General features: G+C 60.5%; 2 protein-coding genes across 5 annotated transcripts; one reads left to right on the top strand and one right to left on the bottom strand.

Annotated features, from left to right (window-relative positions):
- The first annotated feature begins 221 nt into the window (after positions 1-221).
- SLC4A11 (solute carrier family 4 member 11) lies at positions 222-12,895 on the top strand. Of its 2 annotated transcripts, XM_066384298.1 has the most exons (20): positions 222-1,506; positions 3,650-3,694; positions 5,954-6,118; positions 6,253-6,302; positions 6,567-6,798; positions 7,443-7,524; positions 8,174-8,297; positions 8,706-8,921; positions 9,051-9,150; positions 9,245-9,370; positions 9,459-9,572; positions 9,667-9,799; positions 10,035-10,108; positions 10,571-10,829; positions 11,019-11,125; positions 11,222-11,390; positions 11,490-11,663; positions 11,869-12,064; positions 12,178-12,347; positions 12,476-12,895. In XM_066384298.1, the coding sequence occupies exons 2-20, from the start codon at positions 3,664-3,666 to the stop codon at positions 12,537-12,539; spliced, it is 2,586 nt and encodes an 861-aa protein (XP_066240395.1). In that variant the 5' UTR covers positions 222-1,506; positions 3,650-3,663; the 3' UTR covers positions 12,540-12,895. The 2 variants fall into 2 exon arrangements, with proteins under 2 accessions (XP_066240395.1, XP_066240397.1); XM_066384300.1 differs by lacking the exons at positions 222-1,506; positions 3,650-3,694; positions 5,954-6,118; positions 6,253-6,302; positions 6,567-6,798 and adding an exon at positions 7,317-7,334.
- A 2,229-nt stretch (positions 12,896-15,124) lies between these two features.
- ITPA (inosine triphosphatase) lies at positions 15,125-26,672 on the bottom strand. Of its 3 annotated transcripts, XM_066384297.1 has the most exons (9): positions 25,704-26,672; positions 21,574-21,631; positions 21,426-21,490; positions 20,741-20,814; positions 19,920-19,951; positions 19,122-19,237; positions 17,193-17,239; positions 16,780-16,856; positions 15,125-15,600 (listed from the first exon to the last, which is right to left on the bottom strand). In XM_066384297.1, exons 1-9 carry the CDS (start codon positions 25,989-25,991, stop codon positions 15,368-15,370), a joined length of 990 nt encoding a protein of 329 aa, XP_066240394.1. In that variant the 5' UTR covers positions 25,992-26,672; the 3' UTR covers positions 15,125-15,367. The 3 variants fall into 3 exon arrangements, with proteins under 3 accessions (XP_066240394.1, XP_066240392.1, XP_066240393.1); XM_066384295.1 differs by lacking the exon at positions 17,193-17,239 and having other exon boundaries at positions 25,704-25,854; XM_066384296.1 differs by lacking the exon at positions 17,193-17,239 and having other exon boundaries at positions 15,404-15,600; positions 21,413-21,490; positions 25,704-25,854.
- Positions 26,673-27,462: the final 790 nt, after the last annotated feature.

Genomic DNA, 27,462 nt, shown 5'->3' with positions numbered 1-27,462 from the left:
TGGCTTTTCAAGGGTCCAGCCCCGGCACACACACATCCCCAAACCAGCCTGGTTGCCTGGGCAGCCAGCTTGTCTGTGCTTCCGTGTCCCCTCAACCTCCACCCCTCACCCCCGTGACTCCGGGAGTCTGTGCTGTGAGCTGGGGGGTTAGCTAGAGGGTGGAGTTAGAGGGGGTAGCCTGGATGACCCCGTTTCTCTTCCCAGGCCCTGCTCACCACAAGGAAAGAAGCGGGCGGCCAGTCCCGAGTCAGTCCACCCAGGCAAATCGCTGTCAACCTGAGCGCCCACTGCAGTAGTAGCAGGGAGCAGGGTGCTGGAAGCCATCCCGACCCCCAGGCTGTGCACGTGCCAGGAGGGGCCCTCCATGGCTTCTCTCCTAATGTGCTCCTATGCCCCGTCAGTCTTGCTCACCCTGTCTGTGCCCAGGGCTCCCGCAACGCTCCGGGACCCCTTAGGGCCTCGCAGGGCAGACACTCCGCAGAGGTGGGCTCCCCCTCCGTTGTCGGAGCCAGCCATCTCCCACGCCTGGAGAGCAGGGGCTCAGGACCCCATGGCGGCAGGAGGGGAAGGCAGGGATCACTGCTAGTCCTCGGGCAGGCGGCCAGTGTGGAGGGGAGGAGTTAACACTTGGGAGTGGGGGAGATGCTGGGTCAACCCAGGGCCGGACGGTTGTGGAGTCATTTACTGAGAGGCCACCGGAGGCCAGGTAAAGGGTTCATCCCATGGGCCCGATTGGTCGGATCCCATCGCAGCGCGTGCCCACCTGCCCGCGCGCACGCCCCCCCCCCCCCAAACACACACACAGACGCGGGCACGCTCACATGCGCGCGCGCGCGTACACACACACACACACACGCATACACTCACTTTACTAGCAGAAGACGAAGAGCCAGAGAAGGCGCGACCGGGGCCGAGATCCCGCTTGTCTTAAAAGGAAAACCGAGCGGCCGGGCCATCTTGAGAAGGAAAGAAGCCGCGACCCAAGATCCGGACACAAGAGAAAGCCGAGGGCGTGACGAGGCCATGGGCAGAAATCGCGAGGCGCGCAGCGAGCTAACTCGACGCCGCCGAGTCGGGAGGGCGGCTGGCTCCGCGGGCCAGGGCGTAACCCAAGGAAGGCGCGCCAGCCCTTCTAGTTAGTCCAGGCGCGCTTCCTGGAGGAGGAGTAGGAAGGTTTGCCGCCCGAGCAACCGGGATGAATGGAGGGGGCGGAGCAGCCCGGCGGCGGGTCAGGCCCACCCGAGGCCCCCTGCCGAGAAGAGGGGGTGGAGGCCCGCAGTGCCCTTAAAGCCCAGGCTCAGGAAGCCCTTCCTCGACCCGCCGCGGTGGCTTGATTCCGTGAGTCCCTGAGCCCAACGAGTTTCTTCCCAGAAACTTACCAACCCCGCCCAGCCCCTAACCCGGCGACGCCTGGGCGGGCGCGCTGGCCCGGAGAAGCCTACACTTTCTGGCTCAGTCTCCACGGGCTTCCGGGAGGAGGCCGCCCCGAGCTGACAAGGAGTACCGGTGAGGGAGCAGGGCGGGCTGGCGGACGGGACTCAGTCCAAGGCTGCACGGTTCCCGCGCTGGGGCTGGGCGCCTGGGCGGCATTAGGACCCAGGCGCGGCGCGGGAGTGTGTCGCCAGCTCCCTCCGCTGGCGCGCCCCGGACGCCGAGTTTTGGGTGCGGGAGAACGAGGTGAGGATCCCGGTGCGCGCGCGAGTGCCGCCGTCCGACAGCCGTCCGACAGCCGACCGCCAGGGCCGTGACCGCGATCACCAGGCGCGCGTTCCATTCCCAGCCTTGCGGTGGATGCCCCATCCGGCGGGCGCGCAGCGGGGGCGTGCTGGGCGGGGACGCGGAGCCGTTGGGGCGCTAGGGGGTCGCGGCTGCCACCCCCTTTAAGGGCACCAGGGCAGCGTGGGCGAGAGGGTCGTGGGGGGCTGCTTCCCAGCCTGGGCGAGAGTCCGGGGGTGAGTTCAGTCTCCAGGGAGTGAGTGGACGGGTGGTGCAGGGAGACCCTCAGGGACGATATCGCGGACACTGCGCGCTGGCTTCATGTTCTGCATCGACGTCTTGAGCTTCTTAAACATTTTTTTTTTTTTTTTTTTTTTTTTTAACAGAGGCAGAGATAGACAGGGACAGACAGACAGGAACAGAGAGAGATGAGAAGCATCAATCATCAGTTTCTCGTTGCATGTTGCGACTTCTTAGTTGTTCATTGATTGCTTTCTCACATGTGCCTTGACCGTGGGCCTTCAGCAGACTGAGTAACCCCCTGCTGGAGCCAGGGACCTTGGGTCCAAGCTGGTGAGCTCTTTGCTCAAGCCAGATGAGCCCGCGCTCAAGCTGGGGACCTCGGGGTCTCGAACCTGGGTCCTTCCGCATCCCAGTCCGATGCTCTATCCACTGCGCCACCACCTGGTCAGGCGAGCGTCTTAAACTTTTGAACCAATGAGGTAGCCGGTGGAGGGCTGGGGGGCTTGGAAGTGGGCGGGGCGCAGTTGTGAGGCGCCGGGCTTTTCAGAACCCGGCACGCTGCTGCCTCTGAAAGCCTCGTTGGACGTTCTGCGCAGAAGTGTGCCCACTGGTAGTGGTCCCCGGGCCTCCGAGTGTCCCCGGCACGGCCGTAGCAGTCTCCAACGGGGCTTGGACCACCGAGGGAGGGCCAGCCCGGGCTTTGTATGACATTTACTTGCACGTGGGGGCGCCCGGGATGGGAGTAGGGTGCGCACCATAGCCACCCTTCCAGGGCCTGGCCACCCTTGTCTTCTAGCTGTACTGCCCCCCCCCGCTCCTCCTCTCGGGGTGCAGCCCGGGTTCCCGCCCCGCCCGTAGGTCGGCATCCTGCCCCACGACCCCCAGGTTCTCCGAGTCTAGAGCCGCTTTCCTCTTGTGCGCGCGGCCCCTCCTGTGGCTTCCTTCCTCGCACAGCGCGGCACAAACAGCCGCGACCATTCGGGGCCCGGCGTGGGGAGCGCGCACGGCTCCACACTTTCCCATCCCCCCCTTGGGGACCAACGGCTCCGCCTCCCAGGAGGCCCTGGACTTGGCTGGTGGCGCCCGAGGGAGGAAGGCAACGAGAGGAGGAGGAAGCCGTTGCCCCTTCGCCCCGTGTCGCACGGCTCCGCGGGCTTGTGAAGTTGGCTGCGCGTGCGAAGGGTGTTGATGTCTGCCAGGACCCGGCGTGAGAGGGAGAAGAAAAACGTGCCGAGAGGAGCGCTCCCGCAGGAGCGCTGGGCTTGGCAGCGACAGGACAGGCGGAGAATGGGGCCGGCTATTCCAGGGAGGGTGGAGGTGGCCACCTCCCACCCATCCCAGCCACGTTGGAGTCTGGCAACCAGGGAACTCACCTTGACCTCAGGGGGTACTGTTGATTACTCTTGGAGAAAACGGTGCTGAGAACATCTCCCTGCCTCCTCACCTGGGTAGCCCCTAATAGCAGATGGACAAAGTAACGAATAACAGGCTTGACTTCCTCTGGCTCAAGAGAGCTCTCCCTAATACCCTCCCCTGCTCCTTGTCCTCCCAGGTTGGCCTGAGTGGGGTCCCTGGGAGGGGTAAGAAGAAATCAGCAGGGTGGTTGTGCGGGGGTGGAGGGCAGACACCGGACACTGTCCAGAGCTGGTCCTCGGAGTGCCCGGGCTAACAGTTCTTCGGCTTCCCTTGCAGAGTTCTTCCATCATGTCGCAGCCTGGACGCCATGAGGATGCAGGTGAGCACACTCGGGGTGGGGGGGGGGGTGTAAATAGAGATCCTTGGTCAGAATTCTCCAGGGGAGCTAGGCTGTCCACCGGGGTGCCCATGGCCTTGGCCGCCTGTCTGCAGTCCGCTGCTGGTGCTGGAATGCCTTCGGAGACTACACCTCAGGCGGTTGTGTGTGGTCAGAGAGGCGGCTGAAACTGCCCTGGACACGGGCAGGTCTGTGGTCCCAGGGTCCCAGGAGGGCAGGTTGCCTCCTCTCCTGGTCTGTGTAGACCCTCTGGTGATCTCCCGTGGTCACTTTCACAAGGCTCTGGTTATCTGGCCAGCCTTACTTGGGCCAGGCATTTGGAGGCTCACATCCCTCAGTCCCTGCCCAGCCCAGAGAAGAACAGGCTGGCTGCCACTGTTCCCCTGAAGAAATGTGACTCTGCTTCTCTGTCCCCTGCTAGGAAAGGGTTTAACTAACTCTCCCTTCCCCGTGTCTCCGGGCTGACTCTGTGCTGCCTCTCCTGAGCCCGGACCCAGGAGCCGACATGACTGTCAGACGGGTGTCATCGTGGGAGAGGGCTTGGACAGAGTGGTCCTCTTGCCCGGGGTCCCTACGGCACAACGACTGCGTGTGCCGGGCTGCTGGCATGGGAGTTAGGCATGTGGCTGGGCTGTAGGATGGAGATGGGGACGTGGCATCCCAGGAGCCTTGCAGGGACCTGGTAGTGCCACCCGGGCAAGTCCTGGGGAGAAGGGAGCAGCGTGGGGGGATGCTGCGTGCTTCGGGTGACAGGGAGGCTGCAGCAGGCCGGGGCCGGAGAACCAGATTGTCAAAGCAAAGCCGGCCTGGGCTTGGGCAGGGGGGAGGAGTTTTCGGTGGACGTGAGCTCCGTGACAAAAGTCAGGAGGACACCCTGTCACTGAGGAGCTCTGCTCTGGACTCTGGGTGCAGTGCAGACCGAGGGCTAGGGTTCACCTGTCCGTGGGGGTCTTGACAGGGGAGGCCTAGGGTCTCCTGCCCAGAAAGGGCCCAGGCTGAGCGCAGGATGGACGACACGGGGGAAACGGGGCCTTGGATGTGCAGAGGAAGCCGGCGGAGGGAGGGGACGTGAGTCAGGGCGAGTCCCTGCCTGGCAGGTGTCCGTGTGACCGACCCTTCCCTCTCCCTGCACAGGCGGTAGGCACTGGGGTCAGGGCTGCAGGAGCCCCTTTCCTGGGATCACCCACAGGTGCTGCACCATTAGGGACCCATGGTCAGGAAGAGGCGCCAACGAGGCCGAGAGGGAGGCGGGAGGTCTTGCCAGAGGGGAAGTGGGCTTTGCACTCGGAGGACAGGAGCTGGCCCGGCTGGGGTGCCGGCCAACTGGCCAGAGATGGGAGAGGTCGAGTGGCAAGTGGGACTGGGTCTGAGGGGCCAGGAGTCAGGACCGCGGGAGCAAGGATGACTCGGACTGTGCTTCCCCCCAGAAGTGGCGGGGAGCCCCAACAGGGCTTGGGGATGATTGGGACCCCTGTACCCCACCAGGAAAGCCTTCTGACAGGAGGGAGGCTGCGCTGTGGGGCTGTGGGGCAGGGGCAGGGGCAGAACCAACAGGGGCTCTGTTCTCTGGGAGCCCCAAGGGGCTGCCGCATGCCCCGCCCCTCCTGGGGGCAGGGGGGGTGTTGAGGTGAGGCCTCCTTCTGCTGATCCCCTCTCTTGTCAGTCCCTGGCTCTATCTGTCTGGCTGTCCTTCTTTGCCTTGTCTGCTGTCTGGACCATGTCTCAGCCTTGATGCTCTGTCCACAGGCCCCCCTCGGGATGAGACCCTGTGCCAGCAAGGTGGGGAGGGAGGGGAGTGGATGCTGCCACAGCACCAGCTTCCCTCGGATCCCATCTGGGCAGCCAGGCGGGTCTGGGCAGGGGTGAGGCAGTCCTGCGTCCCGACACCGTGTTCCTGGCTCAGAGTCTGTAGAATGGACGTATGTTTTTCTAGCTGAAGGCTGTGTGTGTGGGTCAGAAGAGGACAAAGCTCTGCCTCCTGCAGCTGGAGAATGCAGGAGAATGTTGTTGGGTGGGAGCCTCCCGCTGGCTGCCATACTCTGAAGGGGGCAGGGGAGGGCCGGTGAGGCTGGATACTCTGTTGTCTACCTGGGTGGGCCTGAGGCTGCCGCCCTGACCACTCACAGAGAGGGCACTGAGTGGGACAGCCCAGGGTCCCTGCTCTTCGGTCTTGAAGTCCCTCCTCGAGCCCAGCGCTGACAGCCAGGCCCTCTTTGGGGGGGGTCTCTCTCTTGGTGGTAGTTGGGTCACCAGGCTACCTCAGGAGTGACACAGACGATACTTCCGAAACCCACGAGGAGAGCCTGGGGGAAGAGGCCTTCGAAACGGTCAACTCCTCCATTGTGTCCGGCGAGAGCATCCGCTTGTTTGTCAACGTCAACCTGGAGGTGCAGCCCAGCCACACTGGTACAGCGGCTGGTTGTAGCAGGGAGAGGCTGGGGGTGGGGGGCGGGCTGAGGCTTGGGCAGGTGTGGCCCCGGTTCTCCAAGAGAGACCTGAAGAGCTGGGGTGGTACCCGGAACCTCCTGCCTTTCTTCTAGCTGAGTGTGAACTGCCTGATGGCTGCGGGCTCCTCCATACCTCCCGCAAGGTGAGTGGCCCATCTGTGGGACAGGAGGCATTTGATCCTGGGCCACTAGTCAGGGGTGGGGGTGGTCGGTCCCCTGCAAGAGCTCGCGCTGCTGCCCTCTCTCACGACACAGGGATCTCATACTAGCCCAAGGCTGGGGCCGTCCCTCCCGGAAGGGGGTGTTGGGCCTGGTGGGAAGGGGCCACCAGGGGCCACCGCGGAGGAGGAGAGGCCCGAGTGGTGACGGTCCTGCTCACTCACTGGCCTGTGTCGTGTCCCCCACAGTTCATGAAGTTAAAAGACTTCAAGGAAGAGATCCGCGCACACCGGGACCTGGACGGCTTCCTGGCACGGGCCAGCATCATCCTGGACGAGGCGGCCACCTCGCTGGACGACGTGCTGCGGTCCATGCTGCTCCGCGTCGCCCACGACCCCCTCTGCGTGGAGCTGAGCTGCAACCTGGACCTGCTCATGGCCATGCTCTTCACTGACGCCGGGGCCCCCATGGAGGGTACAGGTGAGGCCCGCCACCCCTCCTGGGAGGGGGGAGGGAGGCCCGGGGCCCCCATGGAGGGTACAGGTGAGGCCCGCCGCCCCTCCTGGGAGGGGGGAGGGAGGCCCGGGGCCCCCATGGAGGGTACAGGTGAGGCCCGCCGCCCCTCCTGGGAGGGGGGAGGGAGGCCCGGGGCCCCCATGGAGGGTACAGGTGAGGCCCGCCGCCCCTCCTGGGAGGGGGGAGGGAGGCCCGGGGCCCCCATGGAGGGTACAGGTGAGGTCCGCCGCCCCTCCTGGGAGGGGGGAGGGAGGCCCGGGGCCCCCATGGAGGGTACAGGTGAGGCCCGCCGCCCCTCCTGGGAGGGGGGAGGGAGGCCCGGGGCCCCCATGGAGGGGACAGGTAAGGCCCGCCGCCCCTACTGGGAGCGGGGAGGTAGGCCCGGTGCCCCTCCTGGGAGGGGGGAGGTAGGCCCGGGGCCCCTCCTGGGAGGGGGGAGCAGGCCCGCCGCCCCTCCTGGGAGGGGGGAGGGAGGCCCGGGGCCCCCATGGAGGGTACAGGTAAGGCCCGGGGCCCCTCCTGGGAGGGGGGAGGGAGGCCCGGTGCCCCTGAGCCGGCCAGAGACGGGAGCCAGCTGACCCTCCTCTCCTCCGCCACCCCGTCCTAAGTCCATCTGCTGTCGGATACCATCCAAGGAGTCACTGCCACTGTCACGGGGGTGCAATACCAGCAGTCATGGCTCTGCATCATGTGAGTTGCCAGGCCACTGTGTGTGGCCTTCCTACAGGTCACCTCGGAGCCTAGTATCCCATGTCCCCACAGAAGCTGTCCACCCAGTTTAGGGAGAGAGGGGGTGAGGGGATTCCCATTCCATTTGGTCATCTTCTTTTTCTTTTTTTTTTTTTTTCTTTGTATTTTTCTGAAGTTGGAAACGGGGAGGCAGTCAGACAGACTCCCGCATGTGCCCGACCGGGATCCACCCAGCATGCCCACCAGGGGGCGATGCTCTGCCCATCTGGGGCCTCGCTCTGCTGCAACCAGAGCCATTCTAGTGCCTGAGGCAGAGGCCACAGAGCCATCCTCAGCGCCCGGGCCAACTTTGCTCCAATGAAGCCTTGGTTGCGGGAGGGGAAGAGAGAGACAGAGAGGAAGGAGAGGGGGAGGGGTGGAGAAGCAGATGGGTGCTTCTCCTGTGTGCCCTGGCCAGGAATCGAACCCGGGACTCCTGCACGCCAGGCCAACGCTCTACCACTGAGCCAACCGGCCAGAGCGGTCATCTTCTTTTGTTCCTAACAGAAGTCACTGGGGTGGGGGGAGAGTCAAAGTCGGGTACCCTGGGTGGGGTTACCCCCCAACCAAGAGTGGCAGCTGTGTGCCGTGTGCGCCCCCTGCCCGTCAGCTGCACTTCCAAGTGCCTGCAGAAGCGGCACGTGTGCATCAGCCGCCTGGACCGCCCCCAGAACTGGGGTGAGAACTCCTGCGAGGTTCGCTTTGTCATCCTGGTGCTGGCCCCACCCAAGATGGTAAGGGCTGGTCTGGGGCGGCTCCTGCCCCTGGGCGAGGGGTCCAGGCTTCCTTGCTGTCCCTGGGAGGGGGGGGGGCTCTCTCTTCCTCGTGCTGGAGCATTTCACAGTCCTGGCCTCCAGAGCCAGGGAGGGGGGAGGGGCTCGTTCCCACCCTGTCGCTTCCTGGGGGCCCACCGGGGTTTCCCTGACACGCCCTGGCTAGGTCCTCGTGGAATCCTAGCTTCCTCGGGGACTGCCCGAAAGACCGTCTGTCCTGCCTGATGGAAGAGATACTTGTCAAACATTGTTCATTCAACCACGGGGGCTCTCCGTTGGCCTGCCCCGACCTCACCCTTCTATCTAGTTGGCTGACAGCCATGTGCAGGTGTGACTCTTCCCCCCCCCCACCCCACCCCCCACCCCCAGAAAAGCACCAAGACGGCAACGGAGGTGGGGCGCACCTTCGCCACCATGTTCTTGGACATCGCCTTCCGCCAGAAACTGCTGAGGACCCACACGGAGGAGCAGTTCAAGGAGGCCCTGCTGCACCAGAGCCACCTGCTGTCCTCGGAGAGCAAGGCTCCGACGTCCAAGAGAAAGAAATACAGCAAAAACTCCATCTACAGCCAGATAACCCCGAAGGTACAGGGGCGGGGCGGACCTGGGCAGGTCGAGGGGGCCGGGCCGGGGTCGAGGGGGCGGAGCAAGGTCCAGGGGGCGGGGCAAGGTCCAGGGGGCGGGGCCGCAGAGCTGACAGGCCCCCTGCTTCAGTCCCAGTCCCTGCAGCCCCGAGATTTTCTCGCGGTGGGAAAGGGCATCCGGGAGGACTTCGCCCGCCGGTTCCCAGTGTACACACTGGACTTCACAGATGGTAGGTGGCCCTGCGGTCCCCTGAGAGCTCAACCTGTGTGTGGCTCAGACCACACAGAACGACACTGTGTGCCCCATCCTGCCCCCGTTCCTAGGCATCATCGGGAAAAACAAGGCTGTGGGCAAGTACATCACCACCACCCTGTTCCTCTACTTCGCTTGCCTCCTGCCCACGATTGCTTTTGGGTCCCTCAACGATGAGAACACTGCCGGGGCCATCGGTGAGGGGCCGCGGAGGTCAGCCGGGGGAGTGCTGGAGGGGGCGGGCCCCAGGACGGCGACGCCCACCTGACCACCCCACTTGCTCAGGTGTCCAGAAGACCATGGCCGGGCAGAGCATTGGAGGCCTCTTGTACGCCCTCTTCTCTGGGCAGCCGCTGGTGGTCCTGCTGACGACCGCACCCCTGGCCCTGTACATCCACGGTGCGGCGCGGGCGGCGGCAGCGGGGAGATGGGGCCCGCGGTCCCCAGGCCCCAGCCGGGCCCTGACCGCCGGCCTCTGTCCTGCTGCCCGCAGTGATTCGTGGCATCTGTGATGACTACCAGCTGGACTTTGACACCTTCTACGCGTGGACGGGCCTGTGGAACAGCTTCTTCCTCGCAGTCTACGCCCTTTTCAACCTCAGCCTGATCATGAGTCTCTTCAAGAGGTGATGGGGTCCTTCCCTGAACGGCTGGGGCTCTGAGCAGGAGAGAGACCAGCGCCCGGGATCTGGGTCGTCCTCCATGCCAGCCTCTGAGGTCCTGTCACCCTAAGAGGGGGTGGGGCACCCCAAATGGAAAGCCTGGGACTGTTCATTTTCAGTAGGAGGGGGGCGCATACAGCTACCCCCACCCCCCATAATAACTCATCCTAATCTTACGAGGCATGTCACCCCCTGGCAGGTCAACAGAAGAGATCATTGCCTTGTTCATCTCCATGACGTTCGTGCTGGATGCGGTCAAGGGCACGGTCAAAAGTGAGTCTCTCTCCAGTGGCCACTTGCTGCAGAGGGGTCTGAGTTAAGATGGGGGTAGATATGTTCCTGGCTGTGGCCGGGGCCAGTTGAGCGGCATGCAAGCTAAGGTTGTTTCCAGGGTGCTCCAGGGTGATCGGGGTGATCTGGGGAGCAGCAGCCTCGTGTGCTGGAGGGGGCCAGGGCTGTCCCGGGCAGGACCAGGGCCCTGGGCCAGGCACGATGCACACTCCCAGACAGGGCAGAGGGACAGCAGCAGGGAGTAGGACTGGTGGGGGGTGGCGAGTCGATGGGGTCCTGGGTGATGGAGAAGGGCCAGCTTCCCTCCCCGACTCCTCCGAGATGCCCCTTCTCCCTTCAGGGCCCCCCTACCCAGGGCCCCACCCCCACCCCACGTTCAGAAGGAAACTGGGCCCCCGTCTCCCGAAGCCCAGACAGCTGAGGCTCGTTGGCCTGTACCCACAGTCTTCCAGAAGTACTACTACGGCCACGGGAAACACGACGCAGATCACAGTTTTGCCGGGAAGCTGCTGGGTCTCGGCCCCAGCCTCAACACCAGCTTCCACGCTGCCCTCAACTCCAGCCTCCTGGCCAACCTGCCGGAGCCGATCTCTGTGAGCAGCCCTCCCGCTGAGCACCTGGGCCGGGACACTGCTGTGCTCAGCCTCCTCATCATGCTGGGCACGCTCTGGCTGGGCTACACCCTCTACCAGTTCAAGAAGAGGTGAGGGCAGCCTGGAGGGGAGGGGAGAGGAGGGGAGGGGAGGAGCGGGGAGGGGAGGAGAGGGGAGGGGAGGGGAGGGGCGGGGAGGGGAGGGGCGGGGAGGGGAGGAGAGGGGAGGGGAGGGGAGGGGCGGGGAGGGGAGGGGCCACAGCCGCTGGACCATGCTGATCCACCCGCCTGTGCCCCCAGCCCCTACCTGCACCCTTGCATGCGGGAGATCCTGTCTGACTGTGCCTTGCCCATCTCGGTGCTCACCTTCTCCCTCATTTGCTCCTATGGCTTTCAGGAGATTAAGAGTGAGTTGGGATTGGACGGGAGTGGGGATGGGGGGCGGGCTGGAGTGCTGCCGAGGAGCTGCAGGCTGGAGCAGAGGAGTCTGTACCTCTTTGCAGTGAGCAAGTTCCCCTATAGCCCCAGCCAGAGCCTGTTTAAGATAGCAAAGATGGACTCGCTGTCCCTGGCCGCCGTCGGCAGCGCCATGGGCCTCGGCTTCCTGCTGTCCATGCTCTTCTTCATCGAGCAGAACCTGGTGGCCGCCTTGGCTAACGCGCCGGAAAACAGGTGCGCGGGGGCGGAGTGGGAGGGCTGGGGGGGGCGCCGGGCCCTCCAAGGGGCCGGCAGGGGGGGCTCTAGCCACGTGTCTCTGCCTGTCCGCCGCAGGCTGGTGAAGGGCACGGCCTACCACTGGGACCTCCTGCTCGTCGCCATCATCAACACGGGGCTGTCTCTGTTTGGGATGCCCTGGATCCACGCCGCCTACCCCCACTCCCCGCTGCACGTGCGGGCGCTGGCTCTGGTGGAGGAGCGGGTGGAGTACGGACACATTTACGAGACGTGAGTGTGAGATTCACTCCTTTAGGCCTGAGGCAGGAATCCCATAGGCCCTAAGGTGGGACAGCCCTGGGCCACAGGTGACCTAGGGAGGAAGGGATGTGGCCCTGAAGCCACCCTAGCCTGGGAAGCCACAGGTGACCCGAGGTGGGGCACAGCCCCCACGGACCGGGGGCTGGAGTGACCCCCGTGCTCTGGGACCACGCAGGATCGTGCACGTGAAGGAGACGCGGCTGACCACCCTGGGCGCCAGCATCCTGGTGGGCATCTCCCTCCTGCTGCTGCCGGTCCCGCTGCAGTGGATCCCCAAGCCTGTGCTCTACGGCCTCTTCCTCTACATCGCCTTCACCTCCATCGACGCCAACCAGCTCTTTGAGCGTTTGGCCCTGCTGCTCAAGGACCAGGTGAGGGGTCTGGCCCTGAGCGAGGGGCAAGGTATGGGGCGCGGGAGACACGTGGGCGCCGGACCTGCCCACCCCGGCTCCTCCCACCCACACGTGGCTCCTCCCACCCACAGGCCTCGTACCCGCCCACCCACTATATCCGGAGGGTGCCCCAGAGGAAGATACACTACTTCACTGGCCTGCAGGTCCTGCAGCTGCTGCTGCTCTGTGCCTTCGGCATGTGCCCCCTGCCCTACATGAAGATGATCTTCCCCCTCATCATGATCGCCATGATCCCCATCCGGTACGGCGGGGTGCGTGGAAGAGTGGGCGGGCGGGGAGGGGGTGCCCTTGCCTTCTCCCGGATTCAGTGTCTGTCTTCATCTTCCTGCCTGTCCCCCCCCCATCCAACCCCCACCCCACTTTGTCTAGCTACAAGCTGCTGCCCCGAATCATTGAAGCCAAATACTTGGACGCCATGGACGACGAGCACTAAGCCTGACTGGCAGGCCCTGGCTACGTCCCGCCCCCACCAGCCGCCACCACGGGGACTTGGTTGCGGCTGTCTTGGAGTGCTGCTCTGTGCTGTGGCCGCCTCGCAGCTGTCCCAGCAGGCCTCGGGCGCGGGGGCGTGGGGCTGTGGGGGCGTGGGTGGGGGTTCAGGGGTGTGTGCCTGCACTTCCCCACTGCCTTTTTGCTTTGGGTCAAAACACTGCCCAGGGTGCGACTAAGCAGGACGGATTTTCTTTTGATAAAAGAGTCAGATGCCTGAAAGAGAAACCATTTCCTTGATTGTGTAAGGAATTTGCTGTATGCCCCTTAGAGAATAAAGCTCGTGTTTCTAAGCTTCTACCTGCCGTCTCCCTCCCTGTAGCCTTGCCCCAGCCTCTGAAGGGCCCCTGGGGAAGGGGGAATGAAAAGGACTTGTGTGTGTGTCGAGTGTCCTCTGTGTTCCCGTCCAACTCCACACAGTGGATGTTGGCTCAAAGGGGAAATGTGGAAGACCTGGGAGGGCTTGGTGCTGCCAGGAACCTCCAGGGGAGGTGTCTGGGAACAGCATGTGTGAGGACCCTGAGGAGCATAGCTGGGGAGGAGAGGTCAGCAGGACTGACCACAAAGGGCCCTGACTCTCAGCAGCCTGACCCAAGAGAGAGGACGGGTGTGTGGGGGTCAGACGGGCAGTTCTGAACTATCTAGTCTGTTGGGAGAGTCTAGAATTTGTAGGTAGGCAGTGTGGGCTGGGACAGGGGCAGCACCCTGCACCAGTGCAGCGCTGGTGGGGTGAACCAAGTGGAAGAGGCCAGGCCGTGGGGTTTGGTTTGACGGAAGGGAGAAGGTGCCATGTTTCTGGCTCGGCCACTTGGTGGCTGACAGGGTAGGGGTCCATGACAGTGGCAGCAGGCTGCAAGGACTCCAGATCTGAGGCTCAGGGGAGCGCCCCCTGTCGGTACCTGGGCGCAGCAGCAGGGGTAGGCAGAACACCTGGCTCACAGACGCCCCATCACGTCACTTTTTAGGACTCCGGCTGGACAAATACACCGTAGACCGAGGACCACGAAAGGACTAAGATCTGGATACACCAACTTACAAACCAGCACAAAGACAGTGCCTCTGGCGGGAAAGGGGCAGAGGCTGTGAACAGGAGAAGGGCTCTGAGTGGTAACAGGGAAGCAAGAGATGATGCAAATGCCCCTGAAATCTGAGACAGGCAACCCAACACTGAGGTGGTGCCTTCCGCTTGGTGGGCTGGCAAAAATCAGAAGGCTGGCTGGACGATCCAGGCGGGCATGGGACCTCCTGTGCACTGACGGGTGGAGGCTTGGGCTACCCGCCAGGTACCTCACCCTCCAACCGAGCAGTGCCATTGGTGGGGGTGAGAGGAGCGTAAAGCTAAGGAAAGAGGGACAGTGTACCCTGCACAGCAGAGCTCCGGGGAAGGAGCGAGGGACAAAGAGGGATGTCTTGCCCCAAGCTGTGGGCACCTGCCCCACCCATGTGGCATGTGAGCCTTTGGGACCCCTCCCCAGTAGCTTGGGTCTCCCCTGAGGGTGGGGTCACGTCCGGGATCGCCAGCCACGGACCAGGGAGGCTGCGACATCAGCCCCAGCCAGACATCACCTGCCACCAAGGAGACAACTCAGAGGGGCCAAAAGAAGGGTGTTTGGCTGCGGCCACGCGCACGGCAGGAAGACACAGGGCTAAAGCCACGCCCGGGCCATGCGGCCAGGACTACAGGACGCGGGCAGGCGGGGACACTCTCCAGAGCTGCCTGTGAGCACGAAAACAAGCCTGGGTGCCCCCGCAGCACTGAGGACACTGCTACCCCCTCCCGGGCCTGCTGCACGGGGCAGGCTTTTCTGAACGTCCTCAGGGGTGGGGACCGCCCCCTCCCCAAACACCTGCAGGAAAGGCGAGGGAGCCATCCCAGGCCCCCAGAGCCCCTCCCAGAGCCCCTCCCAGGCCCCCAGAGCCCCTCCTAAAGCCCCTCCCAGGCCCCCAGAGCCCCTCCCAAAGCCCCTCCCAGAGCCCCCAGAGCCCCTCCCAGAGCCCCTCCCAGGCCCCCAGAGCCCCTCCCAGGCCCGCAGAGCCCCTCCCAGAGAATGGCTCCACCAGGGTACAGTGAGGGTCCGGGGCAGCTGACCCTGGCTGAATACAGCATGTCAACCCAGCTGGGGTCGAGGACTCTATCCTTGCTTCTGCCGGAAAAGTGAACTTGACATCATAATCGCAAGCCAACATTTGAGCTGCTCCGATGTACAACCCCACGAAGCAAAGGCACTAGATGTCCCACGTGGTCCGTCCCCAACCCAGCGGACACCGTGGGGACCAGCTGGGCAGTGACATCCTTCGGTGGGTGGGCAGGCAGCACGGATCTGGCATGGAAAAGGTCAGCCCTGCGTCCGAGACTTGACACATGAGGGGAAATGGAACACTCCAGCTAGCAAGGGCATGCGGTACAGCGCTGGCCTTGTCCCACCAGCACCCCCCACCCCTCACCCCCATCCTGAGAGGGTTCCTGCCTCTGCCAAAGGGGACTCAAGAAACAGACACCTGCCCGGGGCGGGTTTCAAAGCAGATCCATCCGGTGCCTTCCACAATGTTTATTTGCCACATTTGAAAAACACTAAGACTGGGTGTGGTTCTTCCTCAATCCTGCCAAGGTCAGTCTAACACCTGAGGCCCCTTCGGGACCCCAGGCCTGGAGGCTGTAGGAGAGACCAGTGAATCCCCGAGAGCAAGAGAATGGTGTCCCTTGCCCAAAGTCTTCCAAACAGCCACCTGCTCCTCGGACTGGTGAGGCTGGTCTGGTGAGGTTGTCAAGTCTCAACACCCCCAGGAAGTGGTAACTCTGAAGGACGCATTGGGGGGGTGCCTCCCTGGGGGGGGTGTCCCTGGCGGGGGGGGCGGGTTCAGGCTAGCCCTCCCCAGATCCCCGGTGAGCATGCTCCTCGCAGGCCCCAGAACAAGTCCGGCCGCCAAAGTACTCCTGCAGCTCACGCAGGGCCCGGAAGCGATGGGAGATGGCGTTCTTCTCGGCTTTGGGCATCTCCGCAAACCTGAGGGGCGACAGCAGCAGCTCAGCGAGGAGGGAGCCCAAATCGGGGGGGTGTACTTCCCCTACCCCCCAACCCCATTCCAGAGCCCAAAGCGCGAGTCCCCAAGAAAAGGGTAGTGGGGTCACCAGCTCCTGGCGGCCGGTTCATTTCTCAAAAATGGTAACGTTTTAAATGACCCCATCGGAGGAAACCCACATGAGTGCGTGTGGCAGGACTTTATACACCCGCTCCAGTGTGTCCAGGAGCCATGAAGGGACGCTGGGGACAGGGACGGGCTGCGTGTTTGACCAGCTTTGTCATCTGTTGACAGGAGGCAGCGGAGCCTGACAGAGCAAACACAGCAGTCTGCTCCTGGACACCGCGGGGGGCAGCGGGGGGACAGCCAGCCAGCCAGCCGGGCCTCCGGGCCAGGGCCCCGGTGAGCAGGCGGAGTCTCCCACTCCCCAGTGGTGGGCTTCAGACCTGCGCTGGCCAGTGTGGGGCCACTTACATTTAAATCACTGACAGCCGAATAAAAAGACTCTCAGTTTCCCGGTCACCCTAACCACAGACACTCCACGGCCACTGGTGCCTGGCTGCTGCTGGATTGGACAGCACAGCTGTAGAACATCTGTCCCCAGAGAGCGTTCCTGGGCAGTGCTCCTTCGAGCTGCCCTCAGCCCTGTCTGGCTATCGTGAGGCCTCGGACTCCCGAAGGGCCTGTCCAGCCCAGAAAACCTGACTCCCGTAAGGGCCAGCGTGTCCCACGTAAACAGGGGAATCAGTAGTAAATACTGGGAAGACTCAGCGTAGCGGGGGTTCCATGTCCATCAGGAGCTACCAGTGCTCACAGTTTCCCAAACTAGGTGGGGAGAGTCAGAAGACCCCCCCACAAATCCGTCAGGGGTACAGAAGACAAGCCAAGGTCAGCGAGGGGAAGCCACACCGAAGCCGCGCAGCTGCTCTGCGGAGCTGGAGCTCAAACCCAGGTCTCCCGGCTGCGCCTGGCTGCCTCCCCGCCTGCAGACCCTGGACCGGGCCGCCCGGATTCCTGGCGTCCACCCCAGCAGAGCTGCCCGCAGCCGGAACAGCACCCTCGGAGCCTGCGTCCACCCACGTCCGCGGGCCTGCGCACCGGGGCCAGGCGCTGACCTGATGGCCACGACTAGCCTGACCCCGAGAAGAAGCCGGGCTCCTTACGTCTGCTCGCATCCGTCCGGCTGAAAGCAGGGGTCCCAGCCGAAGTCCCGGCTGCCTCGGGGCGCCACGATCCGACCCTGCCGGAGGAACAGGGGCAGGTGTGTCGCTGGGGGTGTGGGACACACACTGGGACGGAAGCAGTGGCCAGTCTGAGCTCAGTGTGTTGATGGGGTTAAACCCTAGTCACTGAAAACACGGTTTCAAGGGGCCCGTGGTGTCTGCAAACGTTGGCTGCACACACGTCTGAAATGCACAGCGGGGAGCTCCCCCCTCACATACAGGGAGGGGCCGTGTGTCTGATATCCCTGCAGCTCCCCTGCCCCCTACAGCTGTGACAAACTGCAACCTCCTGAGTAAGGGTCAACTGCGAAAAACTGACAGAAAACATTCCCTACTAATAGGAAGTTAAGGGCCCCAAACTTTGCGGACAAGCTCTACGCCTGCTCCTATGACGGCATTCCTCAAAATGCAAGGGAGCCTCTCACAATTCAGTGAAATAACATCACAGAAATTACTCAGCACAATGTTCAATATACAAACGAGCTCAATAAAGACGAGCTGTAACAGGTGAATTCCAACAGGAACACGTTACAAAGAGAACCAACTGTAGTCCAGTGTCATGCAATGTCGTGTTGCCATGAAAGCAGTAAAAAAAACTTATGAACAGCCCTGGCCGGTTGGCTCAGCAGTAGAGTGTGGGCTGGGAGTGTGTAAGTCCAGGGTTCGATTCCCAGCCAGGGCACACAGGAGAAGCGCCCATCTGCTTCTCCACCCCTCCCCCTCTCCTTCCTCTCTGTCTCTCTCTTCCCCTCCCGCAGCCAAGGTTCCATTGGAGCAAAGTTGGCCCGGTCACTGAGGATGGCTCTGTGGCCTCTGCCTCAGGCGCTAGAGTGGCTCTGGTCTCAACAGAGTGACGCCCCAGATGGGCAGAGCATCGCTCCCTGGTGGGCATGCCGGGTGGATCCCGGTTGGGCGCATGCAGGAGTCTGTCTGACTGCCTCCCCGCTTCTTGGAAAAATACAAAAAACAAACAAACACAAAAACTAACAAACAAAAAAAAACCTAACTTGAAAAATAGAAGAGAGGTGGCAGAAGGTGGGGATCAACCACATCCGCGCCTGGTTATTCCGACCGAAGGCAAAGTCGGCTTCTGCTCGTAGGGAGCTGTGTGGCCGGGGCCAGTCACTGAACTACTCTGAACGACACCCACATAGCACACACGTTTTCTGAGCACCTGCAGTGGGACAGGGACGTAGTGCTGTCAGCACTGGGATTACAGCGGGCTTCCCCTTGCCCCCCACAGAACGGAGCCTAAACAAAAGCAGGCATCAAACCAGTCAACAAATTACCAAATGCAAAGTACCTTCCAGGGAACAAACAAGGAACTGGGGCTCCAGGATGTAGTGATGTGGGAAGGCCCTGGGGCCGGAGCGAGAACATGTCAGCGCCAGCCAGCGCAGGGTACGACGCTGAGGCCAAGGCCCAGAGACAGGGGAGGGCGTGGCAGATGTGTTGCTCAAGGGACGGTGTGATCGGGTTCAGAGAGCTCAGGTGAGAACAGAGGGTGAAGGAACAGGGCTGCCTCGAGTCACGTGGGGGCTGGGAAGCCACCAGGGCTGAGGAGACGGTAGGGAACGGTGGGGACGGCAGGGACCGGGCCCTGTCAGCAGCGCCGAGGGGAGCGGGGGCTGTTCACACCTCTGATCCTTTGAGAGGACATTCCCACACTCACAGCAGCATTATTCACAGTGGTCAAAATGCGGAGGCAATCAACGTCCACCGACTGATAAATGGATAAAGAAAATGTGGTGTATGTGTACAAAGGCTTATGCAGCCTTGAAAACCGATGACCCTGGCCGGGTAGCCCAGCTGGTTAGAGCGTCACCCCAATACGGCCACATTGTGGGTTCGCTCATCCATCAGGGGGCCAGTACAAGAATCAACCAACGAATGCATAAGTAAGTGGACCAACAAGATCCATGTGAATTTCTCTAAAATCAATAGATTTTTTTAAAAAATGTAATGATACTGGTAATTTTTATGGTTTTTTTTACCACGCGCACACACACACACATCTAACCAGGTAGGGCAACATGACACCCGTGTGGTCAGCCCCCGGTGCAGTCTCTGGGTTAGGGCTTTGTGGGCTACAGTGGGGCTCTGGATAGTATCCTGAGCAGGCGGGAAGAAAGAAAAGAGTGAGTGCTGGAAGGCACCGTCCGGCCCTAAAGAGGGAACCAGCTCTGGCCGGAAACCCTCCCTGCATAACTAACGCCCTGGACCCCAGGCTGGAGTCGCAGCGCCCCCTGGCGGCACGCGGAGGAACCAGCATGGGCACCCACCGAGGTTCGGCCTCTGAACAGGCGCACGGGCTCCCTGGCGTCCCCGGAGCTGAAGGCGAATGTGCAGAGCGCGTAAGCCGACTTGTCCTCGAACCCGGCCAGGAGCTGGTAGAGACCTGCGGGGAGGGCAGGTGCACCGAGGGCTCAGCGCAGGCTGTGCTTGCCGGCCCCCACGCCCCCCAGCGGCCCCCACGCCCCCAGCGGCCCCCGCGCCAGGCCCGGGATTGGGAGGCACCCGCCAAACGGGGGGTTTGTACATGTCATCAGATAGGCTTCGTGCTGATCACCCTGGAAGCTGGGTCATGGGGACGTGGGGTTCGTTATTCTGTTCTACTACTGTACACGTTTAAATGCTCAGTGATACAAAGTGATTTTAGAAGCACTAAAGAGGGACCGTTTTGGCCTGCTGTCGGTGACAGGGTGTGCATGGTTGGGGCCCGGGCGGGGAAGACCGCGAACCCCAGGCCAAGCCGGCGGTCTCAGCCAAAATCAACTGCAGTCCCTCCACCCCTCAAATTCACAGCCCCCTCCACCCCCTCCCCATCCACCCCTCCCAGGTCTCAGCGCCCCCTGGCAGCCAGGTGTGCAGGGAACGTGTGAGCCTCCGGTTACGGATGGGGAGACGGAGGTGAACAGAGCTCTAGGGTGGGGCTGGAACCTGGGATTCCCCACTGGGTTTGGGGCCCGCCCTCCCTTCCTCCCTCCCTCCCTTCCTCCCTCCCTCCCTCCCTCCCTCCCCCACCCCCTCCGGACTCTCGATTCCCGACAGACCTACAGGGGGAATAAAGGGGAGAGTACCTTCGGGCTTCAGCTTCTCCAGGAACCATTTTCTGCAAGGCAAAGGCGAGTCAGACGCCAGAGGAAGGGTCTTCTGACCGCCTTCTCCTCTGGGTTGCGCCCCCTCCCCCGCTGGGGGACTAGAGCCCCAGGACAGCGAAGGGGCTGACATGACCAAGACTGTCTCAACTCAAGACAAAGAGAAATCCCCCAACAGGAAGAAGGAAATGGAGGCAAAGAGACCATGCAGAAGAGCATCGCTGATTCACTGAAGGGCTCCACCCGGCTGGTAATCAGGGAGAAGCAAACTCAAACTGCACGTGACATTTCGCACTCCCACATTGCAAGATGCGAGCAAGGCCTGCTGCAAGCCTGTAGGGGTGCTACGCCCTTGGCAAACACTTTGGCAATCCGAATGTTCAAGATATACACGTCCAAGACCCGGTGACAGCTCTGCTAGGCCTGTGCCCTCCAGCCCCAGAGAGGGGCTATGTGTACCCTTATAGAGATACCAGGGCGCTGGGTGCTTTTAAGGAAATCCATTTTCAGATCCTGACGTCCTTATTTTCTCTTTCCCGAAACCGATCGGCCCATGAACGGACCCCTTCTGCAGGGAGGATTCCCCTTGCCCATCTCCGTTTACTCAGTGACATTCCCACACTTTACAAAAGAAAGGCATGCCCCCCCCCCACCCCCACCCCTAATCCTTCCTCAGGACAACCTGAAATATTGGTATCGATGCCAAGGCAGTGAGTGGACCGCGGTATCGGGTATAACCAATCATTTCCAAGTTCGGGTGGCTCGGTGGGCACGGCCCTGCCAGGGGGCGGGGGCGTACTCACATGTAAGGGCCGGGCAGGCCCCCGAGGGCGTTGAAGCAGAGGCAGGTGTCCTCCACCAGCACAGGTCCCTGCACCTGCAGCAGACGGAAACGCAGCCCTGAGACCTGCCGCAGCGGCGCCCCCTGCTGCCACCCTGGACTCCCTGTGACGACCGGGCCCACAGCCGGCTGGGATCAGCAGCAGCAGCAGCAGATAGAGGTCCATCTGCTACCGGGATTAGCCCTCGGCTAATCTCTGATACCCATTTTAGAGACAGGGACACCGGAGCCTTGGTAGGGTGTACAGCCCGCTCCAGGCACACAGCAGAAAAGATGGGGTTCCTTCCTACTCCGGCAGCCTGATCCCTCAGGAAGCGCTCTCTCGCGGTTCCGCAGAGACAGGTGAGAACAGGAGAGAATGTGTGTGGGCAGACGGTAGGGGCTGGCACGTACGCATCGGAGAATCGGGGAGAGAGAAGTCTGTGTGCGTGTGACGGTCTGGGGAGACACCGTGCAGTCAAGGCTGAGAAAGGCACACACTCCAGGGCCAACACGAACTGACCACAGGACAGCTCGGCCTGGGCAGGCCCCTGAGGTCCTAACAAATGCTGCCCACCCGATGGTCCTCCACCCCTCCCCAGAGGGCACAGGCCCCAGGAGCCCCCAGGACAAGAGCAGGGAGCAGAGCACCCACGCGGAGCAGGCACCTGGCGAGCTGCCTCCCGACACTTCTGTACGGAGATCTCGTCGGGCTCCCCCTGGTACTCGGGCACTTTCGGGGTGGAAAAGACACACAGTCAGGTCACCGGCAGAGAAATCAAACCGTCTTTTAAAGATAAAACGAAACAGACTTACGATCAATTTTCTGTGCCACCAAAGTACATGGAAACTTGTCTCCTAAAATCTGAATGACCTGTTCCGAAACGAAAAGAACATTGTATCACCATTTGTTAATGACTTCCCTCTTACTACACAAGCTGTCAACCACCCTTCTCATCGGGTCACAAACTGTCCGGCCAGTCCCCTCAAGCTTACCAAGTCGGGCCCATGAGCCTCCCCCCAGCCTTCGGGGGACCACTCCCACAGGTCAGCTCCCTCCTGTCCTCATTCTCCGACTTCCGGTCTCGGTTCCTGCTAACCACCCATCCAGAACACCCCCCCCCAATGCTCCGGGAACCCCACCCATTTTCCTAGGAATTCTCTATCAGCCATTACCCAGAATCCAGGACACCTCGGAACTTGGAGGGGGGGGGGGACTACCATTTTTAAAAATTAATTGATTTTTAAATTAAATTTACTGTGGTGACATTGGTTAAAAATAATCTCTTTATTGCCTGACCGATGGTGGTGCAGTGGATAAGAGCGTCAACCTGGGACGCTGAGGCTCCAGGTTTGAAACTGCGAGGGCCGCCAGCGTGAGCATGGGCTCACGCGCTTCAGTGTGGAATCATCAACATGGTACCAAGATCAATGGCTTGAGCAAGGGGTCACTGGCTCAGCTGCAGCCCCACTGGGTCAAGGCACATATGAGCAGCAATCGGTGGACAACTAATGTGACGCAACTATGAGCTGATGCTGCTCATCTCTCCCTCAAAACAAAACGACAAAAAGCAAAAAAAAAAAAAACAAACCTCCTTATTCTCTGAAATTTAGAATCTCCTTCAATTGTGAATATAGAAAATCAAGGTGGCATTGGTGATTCCTGTGACCATTAAACCTATTAAAATCACAGATGTTGGCCCTGGCCGGTTGGCTCAGTGGTAGAGCGTCGGCCTGGCGTGCAGAAGTCCCGGGTTCGATTCCCGGCCAGGGCACACAGGAGAGGCGCCCATCTGCTTCTCCACCCCTCCCCCTCTCCTTCCTCTCTGTCTCTCTCTTCCCCTCCCACAGCCAAGGCTCCATTGGAGCAAAGATGGCCCGGGCGCTGGGGATGGCACCTTGGCCTCTGCCCCAGGTGCTAGAGTGGCTCTGGTCGTGACAGAGCGATGCCCCAGATGGGCAGAGCATCGCCCCCTGGTGGGTGTGCCGGGTGGATCCCGGTCGGGCGCATGCGGGAGTCTGTCTGACTGCCTCCCCGTTTCCAACTTCAGAAAAAAAAATACAAAAAAATAAATCACAGATGTTGCCATATCCCCTTACACTTATAGCAGATATCTCGAAATATCATTTACGCTCATTTTAAAATTAGTCCTGACTGGATAGCATGATTGGTTAGAGCAGGGGTCCCCAAACTTTTTACACAGCGGGCCAGTTCACTGTCACTCAGACCATTGGAGGGCCGGACTATAAAAAAAACTATGAACAAATCCCTATGCACACTGCACATATCTTATTTTAAAGTAAAAAAACAAAACGGGAACAAATACAATATTTAAAATAAAGAACAAGTAAATTTAAATCAACAAACTGACCAGTATTTCAATGGGGACTATGCTCCTCTCACTGACCACCAATAAAAGAGGTGCCCCTTCCGGAAGTGCGGTGGGGGCCAGATAAATGGCCTCAGGGGGCCGCATGCGGCCCGCGGGCCGTAGTTTGGGGACCCCTGGGTTAGAGGATCCTCCTGATACACAGAGGTTGCGGATTCAGTCCCTGGTCAGGACACATATAGAAACAGATTGATGTTTTTCTCTCTTTCTCTCTCTCTCAAATCAATGAATAAGCCTGAGCAGGTGGTGGCGCAGTGGATAGAGCATCGGACTGGGATGCAGAGGACCCAGGTTGGAGACCCTGAGGTTGCCAGCTTGAGCGCAGGCTCATCTGGTTTGAGCAAAAGCTCACCAGCTTGGACCCAAGGTCGCTGCTCGAGCAAGGGGTCACTCGGTCTGCTGAAGGCCCATGGTCAAGGCACATATGAGAAATCAATCAATGAACAACTAAGGTGTCGCAACGAAAAACCGATGATTGATGCCTCTCATCTCTCTGTGTTCCTGTCTGTCTGTCCCTATCTATCCCTCTCTCTGACTCTCTCTGTCTCTGTAAAAAAATAAAAATTAAAAAAATCAATAAATTTTTTAAAAACTAAAATTATGGTAATCCATACACTACTAGATTGAATCCTTTAATACATTAATAAAGTCTACGTAACTCATCACAAATGCTTTTTTTTTTTTTTTTACAGAGACAGATAGACAGGGACAGACAGACAGGAACGGAGAGAGATGAGAAGCATCAATCATCAGTTTCTCCTTGCGCGTTGCGACTTCTTAGTTGTTCATTGATTGCTTTCTCACATGAGCCTTGACTGTGGGCCTTCAGCAGACCAAGTAACCCCCTGCTGGAGCCAGTGACCTTGGGTCCAAGCTGGTGAGCTCTTTGCTCAAACCAGATGAGCCCGCGCTCAAGCTGGCGACCTCGGGGTCTCGAACCTGGGTCCTTCCACATCCCAGTCCGACGCTCTATCCACTGCGCCACCACCTGGTCAGGCCACAAATGCTTTTAATATTTTGAGAATTGTAGTTCAATAGATCTCCTTCGTAATTCTATGTATTTCATTTCTGATATTTAAAAATATTTTCTTGCCTGACCTACGGTGGCACAATGGATAAAGCGCCCACCTGGCACGCTGAGGTCGCGGGTTTGAAACCCTGGGCTTGCCGGGTCAAGGCACATATGAAAAACAACCGCAAAGCAACCAGCAACGAGGAGTTGATGCTTCCTGTTTCTCCCCCCTTTCTCTCCCTCGCTCCTCTCTCCAAAATCAATACATAAAATCTTTAAAATATATATGTCTTCCTGAGAAAGGGTCTAGAAGGTTTATCAGTCCACCAGTGGGGTACCACGGGACGATGAGTCCGTCTTCTTCAGTGAGCCTCATCTGGCCATGCCAGCCCCTTCTTTTAAATGTGGGACGGCCATCTCTTCAGCTAGAGGTGGAGCCGGGCTTGGACTCTGGCACCCACCATCTTGCTTTGGGCTCTGTTCAGGGTGGCACTACCTGTCTGCTTGACTGGTCTGTCCTCAGGACCTCAAACCTTTTTTATCAACACAGGGCTCAGGCTCCTGAGAAGGCCACTCTGTCCTGGCACAGAAGTAGACAAATGAAGAGTCCCCTAACGACGGCAGCCCCTCCCCCTTCCACTGGTCTGCCTCCGACATATCTAGTGGGGGTCATCCTTATTCCCCACCTGCTTGGCCATGGCTGACCCAGCAAGGGCAAACCCTTGACCACTCGCAAGGCCAATCAGAGCTAGTGACTGGCAGAAAAGTCCCACTGCCTCCTTCACTGGGAAAGGGGGAAGCAGAAAGACTCAAACAGGAAAAGGGATGATCATACAGAGGACAGGACAGCCCCTCAGGAGCCTGTGGGACACCGTGACATTGTACTTCCACTTGAGTAAGACGGTTTAAATGAGCTCCCTGGGATCTCTTATTATTTGCATCCGAAGATGTTTCATCAACCCTAGAATCCTCACAACCAGCTACAAAGTGCCTGTAGCCAGGAACTTGGGATCCACTGCTTCCTTCACTCCTCCTCCCAACGTCCCCATGTCACAGATGCGCAAAGAGGCTTGGAGAGGCTAAAGAGTAAGTTCCGGACAGTGGTGGGACGTGGACAGCTCAGTCGGGATTCTCTTGCCCCTGTCGGGCCCCTGTCACCCCGGAGCCAGCAGCGCAGTCTGCATCAGCTCCAGAAAGATGGGGGTCGGGATCCCGGTTGGAGGTGTTGCTCAGTAAGCGACCTTCGTGACAGGTGCTCAGGACCCCGCCACTCCATCGGCTCCCACAACCTCTGAGCGCACAAGTCCCGTGTCGCCGGCCACCCCACAGTGGCCCCTCCCACCGGTCCAACCCCTCCCATACGCCCCGGTCCGACCCATCCCTGCGATCCACCCCATCCCCAGGATCCCACTCGCCACCCTCGCCCCGCGCCTCCCCCCACGTGCTCCCGCCTCCGCCCACTCCCCCGCCGACCCGGCCACACGCACCCCACCCCACCCCCCGCCAAGCCGCCTCCCGGCCGGCCTCCCACACCCGCCCAGCACCTCCTCCAGCTTCTTGGCGTTCCCCGTGACGAATACGATCTTCTTCCCGGCCAAGGAGGCCGCCATGGCGACATTCGGGTCCCAGTAGCCCCGCCGGAAGCCCCTGTGCTCGACCTGCGAGCACTTCCGGCCGGCGGCGGAACCGGGCAGCTGGGCGTGCAGCCGGGAACGCGGGGGAAGCTGCCTGTGCGCATCTGGCCCCGCGGTGTGCATCGGCCCGGCTGTGCGCATTGGGCCTCGCTCTGCGCATCGGGCTCCGGGGTGCACATCGGACCTCGCTCTACGCATCGGGCTCCGCGGTGCACATCGGACCTCGCTCTACGCATCGGGCTCCAAGGTGCGCATCGGGCCCGGCTGTGCTCATCGGACGACGGCGACAGATAACTATCTTCCGGGGCCAGGCCGTGCAGGGCGCCCGGAGTCCTCGCTCAGACCCCTGGGAAGCACAGTGCTGTTTTTCCGGAGGAGCAGCCTAGAACGCCGAGCGCTGGGAAAAGGAGGGAAATACCCGGCCCTGCATCCCAAGGCGGCGGTCTTACCGAGGGGAGGCTGCCTGCGCCCCAGACCAGTCGCTCCCACCAAGGGGCGTCGCTTCGGGGACAGAAGAGATCGTTCCAGCCGCCCGCCCCAGCGCCGCTTTCGCCCCTCTCTGGGATTTGGGCACCGAGGGAAGCAAAGAACCCCCTCGTTCCCACCCGAGGCCGTTGATGAGCGGGCACGTCCAAGCCTGTTGCTAAGAACTGCCTTTTTCTGAGCAAGGGCTCCCAAGGAAGGAGATTGCATCATTCATTCATCATGCAGCGGACTATGCTAGAATTAAAATGTGTGAATTTTTGCTTTGCCCAGTTAGCTCAGTTGGTTAGAGCTTTGTGGGGGGATTCCCGGGTCAAGGCATATACAACAATCAACTAATGAATGCATAAATAAGTGGAACAACAAATCAGTGTTTCTCTCTCTTTCCCTTCCTCTAAAATCAATCAATAAATTAAAAGAAAAATTTTTAAAGATTTTTATTTCATAATTTTACAGAGAGGTGGAGGGAGCAATAAGTATCAACCCATAGATGCTTCACTTTAGTTGTTCACTGCTTACCCTCTTATATGCAGCTTGACTGGCAAGTCCAGGGATTCGAACCAGCAACAATGTCCTGGAACAACGTTCCAGGTCAACAATACCCTATCCAGTGTGCCACCACAGGGCTGAGCAGTAAATAAGTTATATATTTTTTAAAAAAATTAATATAAATTATGAGATATTCCAAACTTACAGAAAATAATAAAATAGATACTCAGGTTTCCACTATTCCAATTTAACAATGCGATATTGTTAGTGCTTTTAGTTTTATTATTTTTTAAGATTTTTAAGTCTGTCATTTTAAACGACAGATTTGGTCTCCCACTCTCCCCTTTTTTTTTTTGTATTTTTCTGAAGCTGGAAACGAGGAGGGACAGTCAGACTCCCACATGCGCCCGACCGGGATCCACCCGGCACGCCCACCAGGGGTACGCTCTGCCCACCAGGAGGCGATGCTCTGCCCCTCCGGGGCGTCGCTCTGCCGCGACCAGAGCCACTCTAGCGCCTGGGGCAGAGGCCAAGGAGCCATCCCCAGCGCCGGGGCCATCTTTGCTCCAATGGAGCCTTGGCTGCGGGAGGGGAAGAGAGAGACAGAGAGGAAGGAGGGGGAGGTGGAGAACCAAATGGACGCTTCTCCTATGTGCCCTGGCCGGGAATCGAACCCGGGTCCCCCGCACGCCAGGCC

Source organism: Saccopteryx leptura, chromosome 5 (genome assembly GCF_036850995.1).
Source record: "Saccopteryx leptura isolate mSacLep1 chromosome 5, mSacLep1_pri_phased_curated, whole genome shotgun sequence".
Classification (NCBI taxonomy): Eukaryota; Metazoa; Chordata; class Mammalia; order Chiroptera; family Emballonuridae; genus Saccopteryx; species Saccopteryx leptura.
This window is presented reverse-complemented; position numbering and strand designations above follow the sequence as displayed.